Source organism: Eschrichtius robustus, chromosome 3, assembly GCF_028021215.1.
Source record: "Eschrichtius robustus isolate mEscRob2 chromosome 3, mEscRob2.pri, whole genome shotgun sequence".
Taxonomy (NCBI): Eukaryota; Metazoa; Chordata; class Mammalia; order Artiodactyla; family Eschrichtiidae; genus Eschrichtius; species Eschrichtius robustus.
Genome location: NC_090826.1, coordinates 75582733 through 75597138, shown reverse-complemented (window position 1 = coordinate 75597138; position 14406 = coordinate 75582733). Strand labels below are relative to the sequence as shown.

The following is a 14406-nucleotide window of genomic DNA, read 5'->3' as shown; positions in this document are numbered from 1 at the left end:
TTGGCAATGGACTTGAGTCAAGCAGACCTATCTTCACTACCTTAAGACTTGCCTCAATTCAATCCCACTCCGAGTTCCATAGGCACTAACATGTTTAGCGATTCAAAGCTAAAGTTACCTCCTAACTTTGGTATACAGCTCATTCATAAATCTTATTTCTAACATTTTGGCCACATTATTTATGATTGCCCCTACAGGAAAATGTTATGAATGCTACAATATTTATGTATAATGTAGCCTTGCATATAATCACCTAATAATTACTACCCCACATATTTTTAAACAGCCAATTCTTTCCTAGGAGGGATATATTTAGTAAGCCAAATAAAATGAGAAATTCCTACTTAAACAGAAGTGTTTTTAGTTGCTTGGAGTAAAGGAAGCAAAGTATTACTTTTATAATCCATTGGTTTGCTGGCTTTAAAAATACTGTACTTACGTTGCCTAATATTATGCAAAAAAAAAATAGGTCGTCGCATTTATTTTTTTATACTACAGAAAGTAAATTAGTTTTAATTACTATTTTCTCATACAGCAAGTAACTATATAAACATAAGCGATGAGCACAGAGGAGGGTGCTTGGCTGTAGGGAAAGGAAAAAAACTGTTTTCCTAGTAATTTTATTTTAGATAAAAACATCAACTAATTTAAGTTCAGTGTAGTTTTAAATTTATCAATCTACTATTGAAAAATCAGTGAAATTCACATAAAAGAAATTTCATTTTACTCAAAACTTTAAAGATAGTATTCCTTTGCTAATCCTCTTTAAAATGTGGATTTCTATTGTTGTCTTTATTTAGCACATTCTATTTCTTAATATATTTGTTTTAATTCTAATGAGAAGAAGTCAGCTACACCAAGGGGCCTGGGGAATAACAAATAGCATAATGTTCTCTTTGGTATGTTTCACTATTAAATGCAAACCAGTCATCATTGTTTCAAAATTTGTCTCTGTGTCTGTCTTCTAATATGTGTAGTTAGCCCCATTTTCCTTACCAGATCTTTCCATTTAGTTCCAGGATGAAGGCGGACTTAAACTATTCCTTCCTTTCTGCACAGGGAAGTCAAAGTGGAAAGCAACTTCCTTTTCTTTCCTTAACTGACATCAGATTAAATAAAACAACACAACCATATTGCCATTACAGTTTCTTATACATAGAAGACACTCAATAAAAAGTAACTCTTGTCGTTGTGGTTGACATTGTTGTCATTACTGATCCAAGTACTTGTTTCCTTAGAAACCCAAGGCTTAAGCAGCCATCAGCTTCAGTCCTGTAAAAACTGACACTTTCTTACAGAGCCAAAACCAGTTTCAGTAGGGAGACTGCCTTCTATCTGAGGATAATGAAAGTTTTTGGCCATGAGACATCATGTACTCTTATCATTTTACTAACTTTTTTAAGACTCAGGTAAACTATTGATTGGTCTCAGCATCTCTGAACAAATTAATAGTAATTCTGATTTTATTTACTTTTTAAAATTTGCTCAGAGTGACTTACACTTTGCTGATTGGTTTTAGACAAATCATTTAGAAAACACTGGAAAGAATTCCTAGGAATTAGCATCTGTTTCTCTTGAAAGCAGAATTACTCATCCATCTGTATATTCATAATAAGAAATGTTTGTTCTCTGCTTGTATGAAACATTGCTTGGAACTTTGTACAGAACACTCTGCTTCTTTCCTCAAATTTCTCTCTAAGAAACCAATGTGACAGTAAATGATTTGGAACATATTTATTGTGCTGTGTTAAATGTCTGATAGCGCTGCAAGTAAAATGAAGTTTCTCGTGTACAGTTAACCCTAAGGACTAGTCATATGGTCTTTATTATTCTCACTAAAAATACTTATTGACCTCAGGAATGTTCAGCAGTCTTTGCATGTCCATTGTTCATGTATCACCCAAAAGATACATTTTTTTTCTGTTGGAGAATAAAGATTTCTAAAAATACCTAAACTTACAAGTAAAGTGAGGTAAAGTGGTACTATTTTAGAACTGCGGAATGTTGAGGTGTCCTAAAATCATCTAGGGTGATTTTTCATGTGATACATCTCCTCTCCAACTGGGATCCACTACTTGTCTAACACAGCCAGACACAGGATACGCTCAGTCTTGAAAGACAACCCATTATTTTTTTTTTTAGTTCTACACTCATTCGCATTTTGTAACCTTTCACCTAGTTTAATTCTGGAGCGACTTTGTTGGTCTATTTGTTTTCTTCCTGGCTTCCATGTCCTTCCTTCTATCTTTTATTTATGACCTTGTAGAATCTGCTTTCTCTTCAGGCCACTGGTTTCTTCAGGTTTTTCAACCTCTTTTTGTTTTTATTGGGGAGGGCACTATTTACCTGAATTTTGTTTTTAAAACTTGCCTTTCCTGTAGTCATATCCTCGTTAGAATCCTGGCCATTGGTATAACACTTATGTCTTTCCTGAACATTTTTTTAAGTTTTTATTGAATTTGTTACAATACTGCTTCTGTTTTATGTTTTGCTTTATTGGCCCTGAGGCATGTGGGATCTTAGCTCCCCGACCAGGGATCGAACCCACACCCCCTGCATTGGAAGGCGAAGTCTTAACCACTGGACCGCCAGGGAAGTCCCTTCCCTGAACATTTTTGAAATTCTGTATCCCAGAGTCTCAAATGACTATGACTGGATTTGCTTTCATTTGTATTGATGAGCTCTAAAATGGCACCATCTCATGTCTCCAGGGTTCTCATAGTTCATATGGAAAGTACACTACCAGATAATCTATCCCAGAGATATGGAACCAAAAGGCTCCCAGACCAATTAAATCAAATCAATGTAAAACACATAGCAAGAAGCAAAGGGAAAGAACTAGCGTAGGTTAATGACTTAGGATAAGGTGCAAGCAACGTGGAAGAACCACACCACCTGAATCCTAAGTCCGCAATGTGGATCTCTCTCTCTCTCTCTCCCTTGCCTCTCCCTCCGTCATGCCCCCCTCCCTTCCTCCCTCCCTATATAGATTTTGCCCTCATAATGGTTCCTTACAAATATTGAGAGCCACTAATATAGATAAATGGTGAGGGATAAAATGGTTGATGTAGATTGGGACAAAAAAAGATTTGAAGGTCAAGCTAAGGAATGTGAGCCTATGTCCTAAGCACTGAGCATAGTACATGGCACCTAGTGATAGTGATAGAAAATATGATTTTATTCATTATTTTAGTGAGTTTTGTGATCATGAAGAAAATCTGCTTAGAAAAGGTAATTTTTTAATATATTGAACTATTTTTTTTTACCACCAGTAAGAGAATAAAAAGATATGTGATAATTTGGAGGAAACATTTTTTAAAAAGAGGAAAACTGCTTTAGCATTAAATTCAAAATTGGCTTTACCTTTTAAATCCTATTCTCCCAAGCAGACCTTCCACAGAAATGAGTCTAGCCTATCTGGAGTCAGTTATCTCTCCTACCACATTTATAACTCTAAGGGAAACAGCTTTACCTTATGATCCAGTTAACCCTACCTTCTCAGTAATTTCTTTTCTAATTAGCACCAAAGGTTAACTTCCCGTCTTCAGAACCTTTCTAGTATTTACTTTATATCTCTTTTCTCATCTGGTCTTTTTTTTTTTTTTTTTACATTTCTGCCTTTATTATAACTATATGTTACAGTCTTTTTAACTTAATTTTAAGCTTCTTAAAAATAAAAACCATATCTTATTTATATTTGTATTCTCCACAGGGCTTCTCATGATACCTTCTTTACACATAGATGATATTCAACAAATATTGTTGAATGCATGGAACAACTATTACACAACCCAATTTATTATCCCAGGAATCAACTCAGAAAGTAGCAATCATCTCCTAGAACAGGAGTCAGCAAAATTTTTCTGTAAATATTAATAACTGTTTTTGAGTTTTCAAGGCAAGAGGCAAAATCAAGGGTATTACTTAAGAACTTATGTAACAAGAAAGAAAATAAGTTTTCACAAAATATTTATTTATGAAATTTAAAATATATTAATGTATAATTTTTTGTGATACAAGTCTACTAATGAGAAAAACAGAATTCTTTTGCAAGGGGGATAACATTTAGCTTATTACAGTTTGCTGTCATCAAAATTTCATTTGTTAATGTGACTTAGAATGAGATTTTGCATGTTTTACATATTTCATCTTTGAAAATTCTTTTCACACAGATATGTACTGCCAAATACTGCAGTTCATGAGCATATGATTTTAATTGAGCATATTCATTGCTTGGAAGGAATTTATAAAATTCTGTTAGATTCTTCTCTTGGTAGTTGCCTTTTAGAATGTCATTATATTGTACATTAGTCATTTCCAATTGAAGTTATAGGTTGAACTCCTCAAGTGAACAGTTAAATGGATTTTGAATATAGAAATTTCTTGCATCTAGGTCTGAAAAATGCTTTAGAAATGCTTTTGAAAGTGAAAATACTTTTCACTTTCAAAGGCTGAAAGTGTTTGAGCTCAGAAAATCTACCCACCGCAAATTTGTGTGGAAAGCTGTTTGACATTACTTGTGATTCAAACATTAGTTGTCATCAAAATGACTTTATCACAGTATGTTTCACATGTGAGCATTGTTTTGCCCTGCAATTTTTGGTTGAATTCATAGATAAACATTAAATTAGTCTGCAGCAAAATCTAATTTCTGAAGCCTTATCATTCCATAATAAAGGTTGAGGGTAGTTCTTCTCATTCAAAAAAACTTCAATCAGAGTCTCAAAAATCTCAGTATAACTTTATCCCTGCTAAGCCATCAAACTGCTACATGTTAGGGAAAGTCAGGATATTCAGTTTCTATTTTGACAAAAAAAATTCACAGAACCACCGAAGGTTAAATCTACAAGAGTCAATGGAGTTCACTCTTGACAGTACCGGCTCAATAACATATGCTAGATTCAAGTATTTTCCTCAGAGTACCTGACGGTGAATAATACGGTGAGTAATCATAGCTCTAAATACCTTAACGTTGTCATAAGTTTTGTTAATTTGTCTAGTTAGTCTTTTTCTTATGCGTTTGCTTACCCACTGCCATCAGTTTTATCACATTTTAGCAGATACCACTTCAGGTTGAACTGATGTAATGTTTTAACTGACTTGAAGATATTCTTACCTATAGTCACTCCACAAACTATTCATTCAGGTTAATTCTTCAGGCACGTCAAACTCAGCAGTGACTCCTCGGATAAACAACTGAGTAGCATCACTAACATCTGTCGATTAACCGAGAGGCAAGGAAAACCACGTGAAAGCATCTGTCTTGTTTTTCAATTGACTATTGGTGCTGCGCCAGTGTCCTTGACATTTTAAGTAACTGTTCTTTGCCAAAATGCTAAGAAACGAGTTTATTTTTGCTGCACGATTTAATTAAATCTATCAATAAGCGACTTCGTTGGACTAACAAATGAGCCCCTCAGAAACTTAACTTTAGTTGCGACTTCATTTTCAAAGTTTTGTGAAGAATGTTTAATTGTGGTAAGATACTCAGTTTTAGGTTTCCTAATTTTTCTGTTACACTTCCGTGAGGTGGGACTATTGTGTCAGATGCTTGGTAGGATAATGATGTATATTGTACTTTTTTTTTGTTAGCACAACTATAGTGTCACTCTGCATAATAAACACAAAGCTTTGACATCTCATTTGGTCACAAAATAATCCACATTCCACTGTGCCTTAAAAGTACAACACTCAAAGCCCACTTTTTTCTTCTTTTCTTGTTTTGATACAACGGATATGCACTGATAATAAAATCTCACAATAAGTCAATACATGTTCCTCTCAAAGCCCTGTCAAGTTATAATTGCATCACTGCAATTTGCAATGCAACAGGCAGTAGTGGGAAGCAATGAGTGCCTTTTAGTCTCTGCCACAATGGCTGGACCCTGTCATTATAGCACAAAGCAGTCACAGACAATATATAAATGAATGAGCATTACTGTTTTCCAATAAAACTTTATTTACAGATTCTGAAACTCTGATTTCATGTAATTGCCACATCTTGAACTATTCTTCTTCTTTTGATTTTCTTCAACATGTGAAAATGTAATAACTATTCTTGTTATTCTTGTTTTAGAGGATTTGGCTTTGAGGAAATACTGTTTGCTTACTTAACTTTATTCCCAATTAAACTATTTGAAGCAAATTTTCTGGAGTCATGTGTGATTGAAAAATAGAATATTCTTTTTTACTGAGATATAATCAATATAACATCATATAAGTTTCAAGTGTACAATGTAGTGATTTGGTATTTGTATATATTGAGAAATAATGACCACAATAAGAAGAATATTCTTCTTAAGGGTATGTTAAGTAGAGTTGTCATGCACACAGGAGTATAACACAAAAAGTTAGAATGTAACAAACATACTTCACATCTAGGCTACTTAGTCAGAAGATACTGACTTTGGTGGATAGTACAGAGGTGGACTTTGTGCTGCCTCAGTATTTTTATTTTAAAAACCCAAGACCATTCCATTAACTATAATTAGAGATTTTTGGTGAGCCAAAACATCATTTAAACATTTCGCTTATTTGGGAAAGAAGCCCAGGATAACTCCCAAACCTGGGCAGTGTATCAACAGTAGCCTTTCAGAACACCACCCCCTCCTTCATTTATTGAGCATCTGGATGGATTTTCTAGGAGCTGGACCAGTCTTCATTTCTTATCTGTGTTATTTAGGGCGTCAGAGGCAGCCCAGGAAGAATGGGACTGGCTGGGTCTCCAGGTCCTCAAGGAGCCAAGGGTTCATCGGGCCTTCCAGGAAGCCCAGGAGTTCTAGGCCCGAAGGTACTTTCATGTTTGTTCTGATGGATGAGCAGTATTGACCATCCTTCCTGGCCCTGAGTTTACTGGCTAGATCACAGGATGGTAAGATTGATAGCTTTTAATAAAATTTGGCTAATCATGAAAACACATTAGGAAAAAACGAAAGTGTGTGGCCTTGACATAGCCATCTCCCGTGATAGCCACAGTGCATGTCATTTGCCAAAACTACTTATAAACCCAGGACTGGTCATGCTTTAAAAAATGTTCTTTGACTCATTTTGGTTCTTCTTCCCTTTCTGTCATCCACCTTCTCCTCCAAAACAGAAAAATCTTATTTACTTCCAGTTACATACTTTCTCAGTTATACTTCCTGTTCCCCTACTTCTGAACCTAACCAACCAATTAATAAATCTGATAGGAGTACAGATTATTTCTTAAAGTCAAAGTGATAGTAATTGTCTTGCCTTAACATTCATTGCCAGGAGTATTGCCACATGTCAATAGGCTTTCCATACAAAACCTCTCTTAGAAATATCTCAGTGCAGATTTGACCCAGACAACCAAGAGACTAGTCCCGTATCTAATGCTATTTCATAAAAGACTAGGATTAAGACATTGGCGCCCTCATCATTATTACCTCTTAATTTGATTTTCAGAGTTCCACTTATAAAGAATTTCTAGGTATTCTGACCCATATGGGTAAACTGAAAATGATGACCCAGCAGCTTACCGTTTATAGTTTGAGCCTTTCTGTTAATGTTTATACCATGAATATCCCTTTCCACTGAAATACAAGATAGCTGAGCAAATGCTAAAGCTAGGAAAAGAAATAAGAAAGATCCCTACCTTTTATGTGTGAATCTGCAAGAAAAAAGATCCAGTTTGTCAAGTCCCAAAGCTGTATCTTTATCTCAATACAGTGAAGGATAATTTGCTAATCTTAAAGCTTTGGTCAAAGTCTACCAAGCATCATTTTTCATTACCTTATCTATAAACTCCACATGATTCTTAAGTTTATTTTTAGAAATGGTAAAAGCTATTGCAACTCTCATTTCAAAAACAAAATAAAAATAAATTTTAAAAGGACTTGACTTTTAAAAATAAAATAATGATAATAAACTATGTCTTTAAAGTGACCTTTTAGGGGATAAAGAGGATTGGTATCAAAGGAATCTTGGGAAACAGATAATTGAAATTTCTTAATGATGGAATTGAAAAGATACTCATGGCAAAAACCAGGGTTCACACTTCAAGAGATTCTGCTCTGTTTCTGGTATCAGATAGCTGAATCGTCTCTGTATGTAAGAAAAACCCAGCAAAATAATTTCAATTCAAATAAAATACAAGTTCCATCACATACAAACGCCTCCACACATCCTACACCCTAACCATTCTCTCTGTAGCCCCACTATCCTCCTCCTAATTTTGCAGGCCCCCTCTTCCCTCCTCTTTCCACAGTCATGACCACAATCTCTGGAATTCTATTTCCCTACTGCCACACTTCTCGTTCATTGTAATCAAATATTATGTATGTGGAAACTATTGGTGGGGAGAACGATCATGCAGATTTTGACTTCCCCAGTGCCTTGTACACATGCCTGAGGATGGGCCGGTATTTAGATTTCATTTAAAAGCCAATATGTTTATAGGTTCTAAAGTCAAGATAACCTTTCTTTTTTTTTTTTTTTTTTTTTTGTCCATAGGGTGAACAAGGGCTACCTGGTCAACCTGGAATTCCAGGTAAAAGAGGTCACCGAGGAGCACAAGGTGATCAAGGACCATGTGGAGAGCCTGGCATGAAAGGGCAGTCTGTAGGTGACAACTCAGAAATTCACTAAGCGCTTATTCTACACACCAGGCCAACATCGTACAATAATCGTTATCATATCTATTCACATTGCAGGGAGAACATGGTATTCAAGGTTTGACAGGTTTCCAAGGATTCCCAGGCCCCAAAGTATGTTTACATATTTTCTGCTCATCTCTGGCTATGTTGAAATACCAATGTTGAAATACCAATGTTCAACATCTGTTCAAAAAACAGATGTTGAAATACCAATATTTAATCTCTGACTTGAGCTTTTGTTTTTTTAATCTGCAAAATTTCAGTTGGTACAGAGTAATATATTTGAGTTTTGAATATGTTAATTTTGACTTATGTAACTATATATTTTCCTAGCAATTTTATGGAATAATTTGCTTTTGTCTCTTCTCATTCTGTTTCTCCAAACATTTTATTTGAAAAATTTCAAACATAAGGTTGAGAGAATGAGTAAACACCTATATACCTATTACCTAAATTCTACCAAAACATTTTACTCTACTTGCTTGACTATGTACCTACCCATCTATTTATACCTCCTCCTGTCTCCATCCATTTTTGATGTATTTTGAAGTAAATTGTAGACCTCAGTACAATTCCTCCAAAATACTTAAGCCTGTACTTCATTAACTATCCAGTTCCATTTTTAAGAGCCAATTCTTAATACGTTGGTACAAGATTATTTCACGTAGTAAATGTTCATATTTTGGCTTTTTGTTTTTTATTGTGTTTCTAGGGTCCTGAGGGAGATGCTGGCACTGTTGGAATATCAGGTCCTAAAGGTCCTCTTGGACAGAGGGTAAGTATGAAGTCGTTCTGCCTTCCCAGATACTGTGATTCTTTGTTGACTACAGGAATTAGGGTTAAGAGCTCTAAAATAAATATACTCCAAATTAATAACTTTAAAAAATGACTCTTAAAACAGAAACTCATTAGAGCACATGCAGACATTCTCAACCTTTTTCAGTTCGTTTGTTAGTTTGAGCAAAAGACCCCCACAGACCACCCGTACTGCCCAGTTCTTACTTTAAAAAAAAAGGAATTAATGTAACTACTGGATAATATGTTTATTAACTCACACCAGTTAATAAATATATTATAAAAAACATAAAGCAGTTTCATGTTATAAGCATTAACATAACCAGGGACTAGAGACCACCCCCGTGTACCACCTGGAGGAGGCTTGTCTATGACCAGAGCTCCTCAGACCACACTTTGAAAAATGTTTCCCAATAGCTGTGTTTCCTCTGCTCAGGGGTGGGTATCCCCAGAGAGTAACGAGGAACTCCTTAAAGAGTTGGAAAGATCAGGGCTCTGAAGAACTCCAGTTAGCTGTTTAGTGCCTGAAATTGCAAACTGTAGAGAACGTAAGTAGGATAGATAAGTCACCAGCAGTAACTGGTTATTGTTTTTGTTTGTTTGCTTTTTTGTTTTTATTAACCACGCTCTCCTAACTGATGAGATGATCTATAAAACTAAAGAGAAAAAAGGTTAAAAATAAAAGCCAACCACCGGTTTGACTGTGGTAGTAGCACCTCTATGGCTAACAGCAGCTGCTAAGGCAAGGGTGGAGAGAGCTGAGAGAGAGGAAGGAGAGCAATTCAGATAGAGGAGAACTGAGTCTTGAAGAAGAATTTTACAACTGAAAACCACTATCTTGTGCAAAGATATTAAATGAAAAGTCAAATTTTAAAAATCCTACGCCGCTTCCCTAACTCTTACAATAAATTATTTTCTGTAATACAAAGAGCAGTGTTGTCACGGGAAATGTTTATTTAAAGGCCCCTCTCAATATTTCTCCAGGTGCAAGTGTATTAGTTATTTTTATGATTTCCGAGGAACCATGGAAAGCTTGTGCTTTTAGGTAAAGTCCAATTCTTTATCATCCACAGGTGGGTTATGTATGGATAGGCTTCTCTGTAATAAATATTGGTTTTAAGTTCTCACATACATTAAGTTCCCCACTAATTAAATTCATTCATTCTGATTTTATTAAGTTCTCAATTAATTAAATCCTTTCTTGATATTGTCAAAGAGAAGTTGGCTGCCTGCCTAGCCTCTGTCCTAAGCAGAGTCACATGAGGTGCTGTGTCTCTATAAGCCAGGATCTGAGCCTATACTGCTTTGCAGCCCCAGAAATTTTATCAGCTCTCCAATAGTAAGGTTATGGTAACTAGCTCACAAATACTAATTTATAAGTGCAGATATTCCTATTAAGTCATTGTAGAGACAAGTGAAAAGTCTTGCTAGGTTAATATTTAGCAAAAAACTGTTATGTACCAGGTACTGGTGTTCAGTTTATGTCCCTATATCATTTACTCCTCATAAAAATCCTGTGAGAGATGCTATTATCCCCATTTTGCTGGTAGGGAAACTAAATCTCTGAAAGGTAATTTGCTGAAAGCCATATGTGGCTAGTATGTAGAGGAGCTGGAATTTGAATCCACATCTGATTGACTGAATAATATGTACAAATCATTATTTCAGAGAGAGAGATCATGGTCAAATTTATTAGATTGACACTTTCTTGGCTTTTTTTTTTTCAGTAATAAGCCGATTTAGAGGATATATTTGATTAGGTTAAGAAGTCAAGCCTCTTGATTGTGGACCTTTGTGATTTGGGAACCATATTTAAAAATTATCACTTAAAGTAGGTCTTCATATTTAAAAGTGCTTTCATTAGGTTTACTTTTTAGAGTATCAGGTAACTTCTCTCATTCTAAGCCAACTTAATCTTAAAGCTATTTGTCAATAGACTGAATGGCATTATAATTATCTCCACTGAGTATTTTCTGTATCTTGGCCGGAGTTGGACAAAGAGAAAGACTGTTAGATAGCCACATTTATATATGCCACGTTAAGTGGAGCTAGAAACACTGAAATTTGAAGCTAGTGGTAGCGGGGGTGGAGGTTGAGGGGAAATTACTAAAACATGTATTTTGTATTCATTAAGAAATGATAGGCTCCATTTTTAGTTTGGGAGAAGTTGACCAGAGATCCAGCTTATTCAAGGTTATCTTCACAATCAAATAGCAGCTTACACTTGCAAAATTGTTTTTCACATTTAATTCTCACAATGGCCCTGTGCAGTAGGCGTTCTTATTTTACTGATGAAGAAACCAGAATTTTAATTGGTCACAAATGATGCCCTCTGGTTCTTTCCCGTAATTTCTCTCAATTCCACGCTGCATGTCACTCAAACATCTGCTTGTTCAACATCTGTAAATAAATTTATTCAAAATTTTGTCCATGACTCTACGTAGTCTTTGTTACATAAAGTAATTGCATTTGTTATGCAATGACACATATATAAAATGGCACCATTGAAGCTATCACCACATAAAAATTGTAATGCTGATTTATAGGTTTGTTAGAAATTACAGAGATTAATTCTCCTAATGGGAAACCATAATAATATGCAGAATTGCGTCAAATCAAAATTACTATGATTTCTGCTAATACCATAAGATTTTGTAATAAAAACTGGAATTATGTGGACATGGACTATTTTGCCATTGTGCAAGACATTTTCTAGAATTTTCCTGAATTATACTGGCATTGAGACTGACTGTTTTTTTTTTTTTTTTTAACCCCAACAGGGAAACACTGGCCCCCTTGGCAGAGAAGGTATAATAGGCCCAACAGGTAGAACTGTAAGTTTGTCACAATACAGGTTGTTTTTTTTTTCCTTTTTTATATATATATTTTCTTACTTAATCCTATTCTAGAGTAATCCACAAGGGATCACCCTGGGTATTTGAGAAGCAAGGATAAAAACAGATGTGTATTTTCATCTGGAAGGTTATCCCTGAGAACTTAGAAACCTAATGTAATGAAAAGGTGTACATAGTGAGGTAGGCACTTAACACTGGAGTTGAGAAAGGAAAGTAGAACTGGGTGGCGGAGGAGGGGTTGAGCATTATAAGCACAGGGGTGATCACTAAAGCAATAGAAAGAATCTGTTTTCTGAAGGAGAGAGCATAAGAAAAGGTACGCAGACAGCCAAGATTTGAGTCTTTGGAAGTGCCCACGATAAAGGGATGAAATAGTTGGTGGGAATAGCAGGAAAACCAGAAAAGCACAAGGGTAAGATCAGTTTCGAGAAAGGAGTAGCTAACTGTGATCTTTAAGAGAATAAATTGCAGTGGAAGATAGAGTACAGCTTTCAGTGAGGAAGGAAGTAAATAAAAATATTTAATAATAACTTTTCTCAAATTCTTAAACTTTTGGAGTAGGTATGATTATTTGCATTCAGGACATAAGGAAACAGATGACATTTATAGAAGTTCACCTAGTTATTTAAGATAATACAGGTAGTGAATAATATAGATGATATTTCCTACTTCAAGAGCAGTGCTCTTTCCACTCCATTTAAGCTATGTCTGGAGAGGAAACTGAGAGAGTTAACATATGCCAGGACCTTAGGGAATCTTGCTATGAAATAAAACAGAAATAAGACAGTGAGGTGGTCACAGGAGGGTTTTACAATACTAACAGTAGTGTAAACATACAAGAGGAAAATTGAGGCTTGGAAAGGAAAGATTCATTCTCTGCAGGGAATCAGTATTTTGAATCATTTGAAAGTGCTGTATCTAGAGACACAGAGTTTTAAAATATAAAATAGAATGTTTCAAATATTAAGTAAGTATCACTGTTCTCATTGATAAATTTAGAGAAGAATTCACCACCAAAGTTTCTGGCTTTTTAATTTTAAAAAAATGAAATGTGTAACTCAGTATCTCTCTAGATTTGCAGCATTTACCACTCAGAGCTATATAGTCTAAGTGGGAGGTTATAAGTGGGAGAAATCTCATATTTCAGTGGGTGGTTGGTTCTTCAGCAAGCTAAGGAACACATACTGTTCTGATTATGGAATGATTGTTCTCCTCTGTCAAAAATGTGAAATATTAATTGGTCAAGGAAAATATGATAAAGAAATGGCTCAATTAAAATATCTTACTGTGTTTTGTTTATAGATAGTTCTTAAAGGCCCGTATAATGCTCAGCATGCACATCAAATTTTTTCCATCTATTTTTTTCTATTCTAAGAAGAAACTTCTAAGGAAAGCTCACTATGAAAGAATAAGAATTTGAGAATGGCCAAAACACACTGTGGAAAAAAATAGTGGTGGGGGGTGGAGGACTTGCTTTTCCAAAAAGGAAGACATTACTTCAGAGTCTTTGTAAATGAAACTATGTGTTAGTACAAAGAATAGATCATTGTAACAGGCTAGAGCCCAGAATTAGATCTCAGACTAAATAGGAATTTAATTACAATGAAAATGGTATATCAGTTAGGATGATTTGGACTGCAAGTAATAGGAACCCTGAATCAAACTGGCATTAACAATAAGGAAACTTCTATCTCATTATGGGAATCCCAGAGTTAGGAAGGGCTTCAGATTTGGTTAATTTGGTGACTTAATCATGTTATCCAAGACTATTTCTATACCTCTGCTCTGCCATCCTGAATGCTATCTTTATAATTAGGCTTAGAGCAAATGACTACAATTTCTCAGGAATCACATCTAGATATAATTATCCAAAGTGAAAAAGTGAGCTGTATCCCTTGTCTTGGGAAAAATAAAACTTTTTCTAGAAGTCTCCCATTACATTTTTTTTTTTCTCATGTCTATTAATCAGCCACACACCCATTCCTATAACAGTGACAGGGAAGGGAGATGAAATTCCTTTTAGTCTTACTACTGCTATAAGAAATTGTAACCCTATTTCACCCAATTTTTTAAAAATCTCAGATGAACTTTTAAAGACTTTGATTGTTAAAAAAAAAAAAAGGAAAGAAAGAAAAGAAGCA

General features: G+C 35.1%; 1 protein-coding gene across 1 annotated transcript in view; it reads left to right on the top strand.

Moving 5' to 3' along the window:
* Positions 1–14406, top strand: part of COL24A1 (collagen type XXIV alpha 1 chain) — a 384282-nt gene that overhangs the window by 337843 nt on the left and 32033 nt on the right. The window contains exons 49-53 of the mRNA XM_068540226.1: positions 6683–6790; positions 8473–8580; positions 8673–8726; positions 9328–9390; positions 12191–12244. Coding sequence (XP_068396327.1) covers positions 6683–6790; positions 8473–8580; positions 8673–8726; positions 9328–9390; positions 12191–12244 — 387 coding nt within the window. The remainder of the gene's footprint in view (positions 1–6682; positions 6791–8472; positions 8581–8672; positions 8727–9327; positions 9391–12190; positions 12245–14406) is intronic.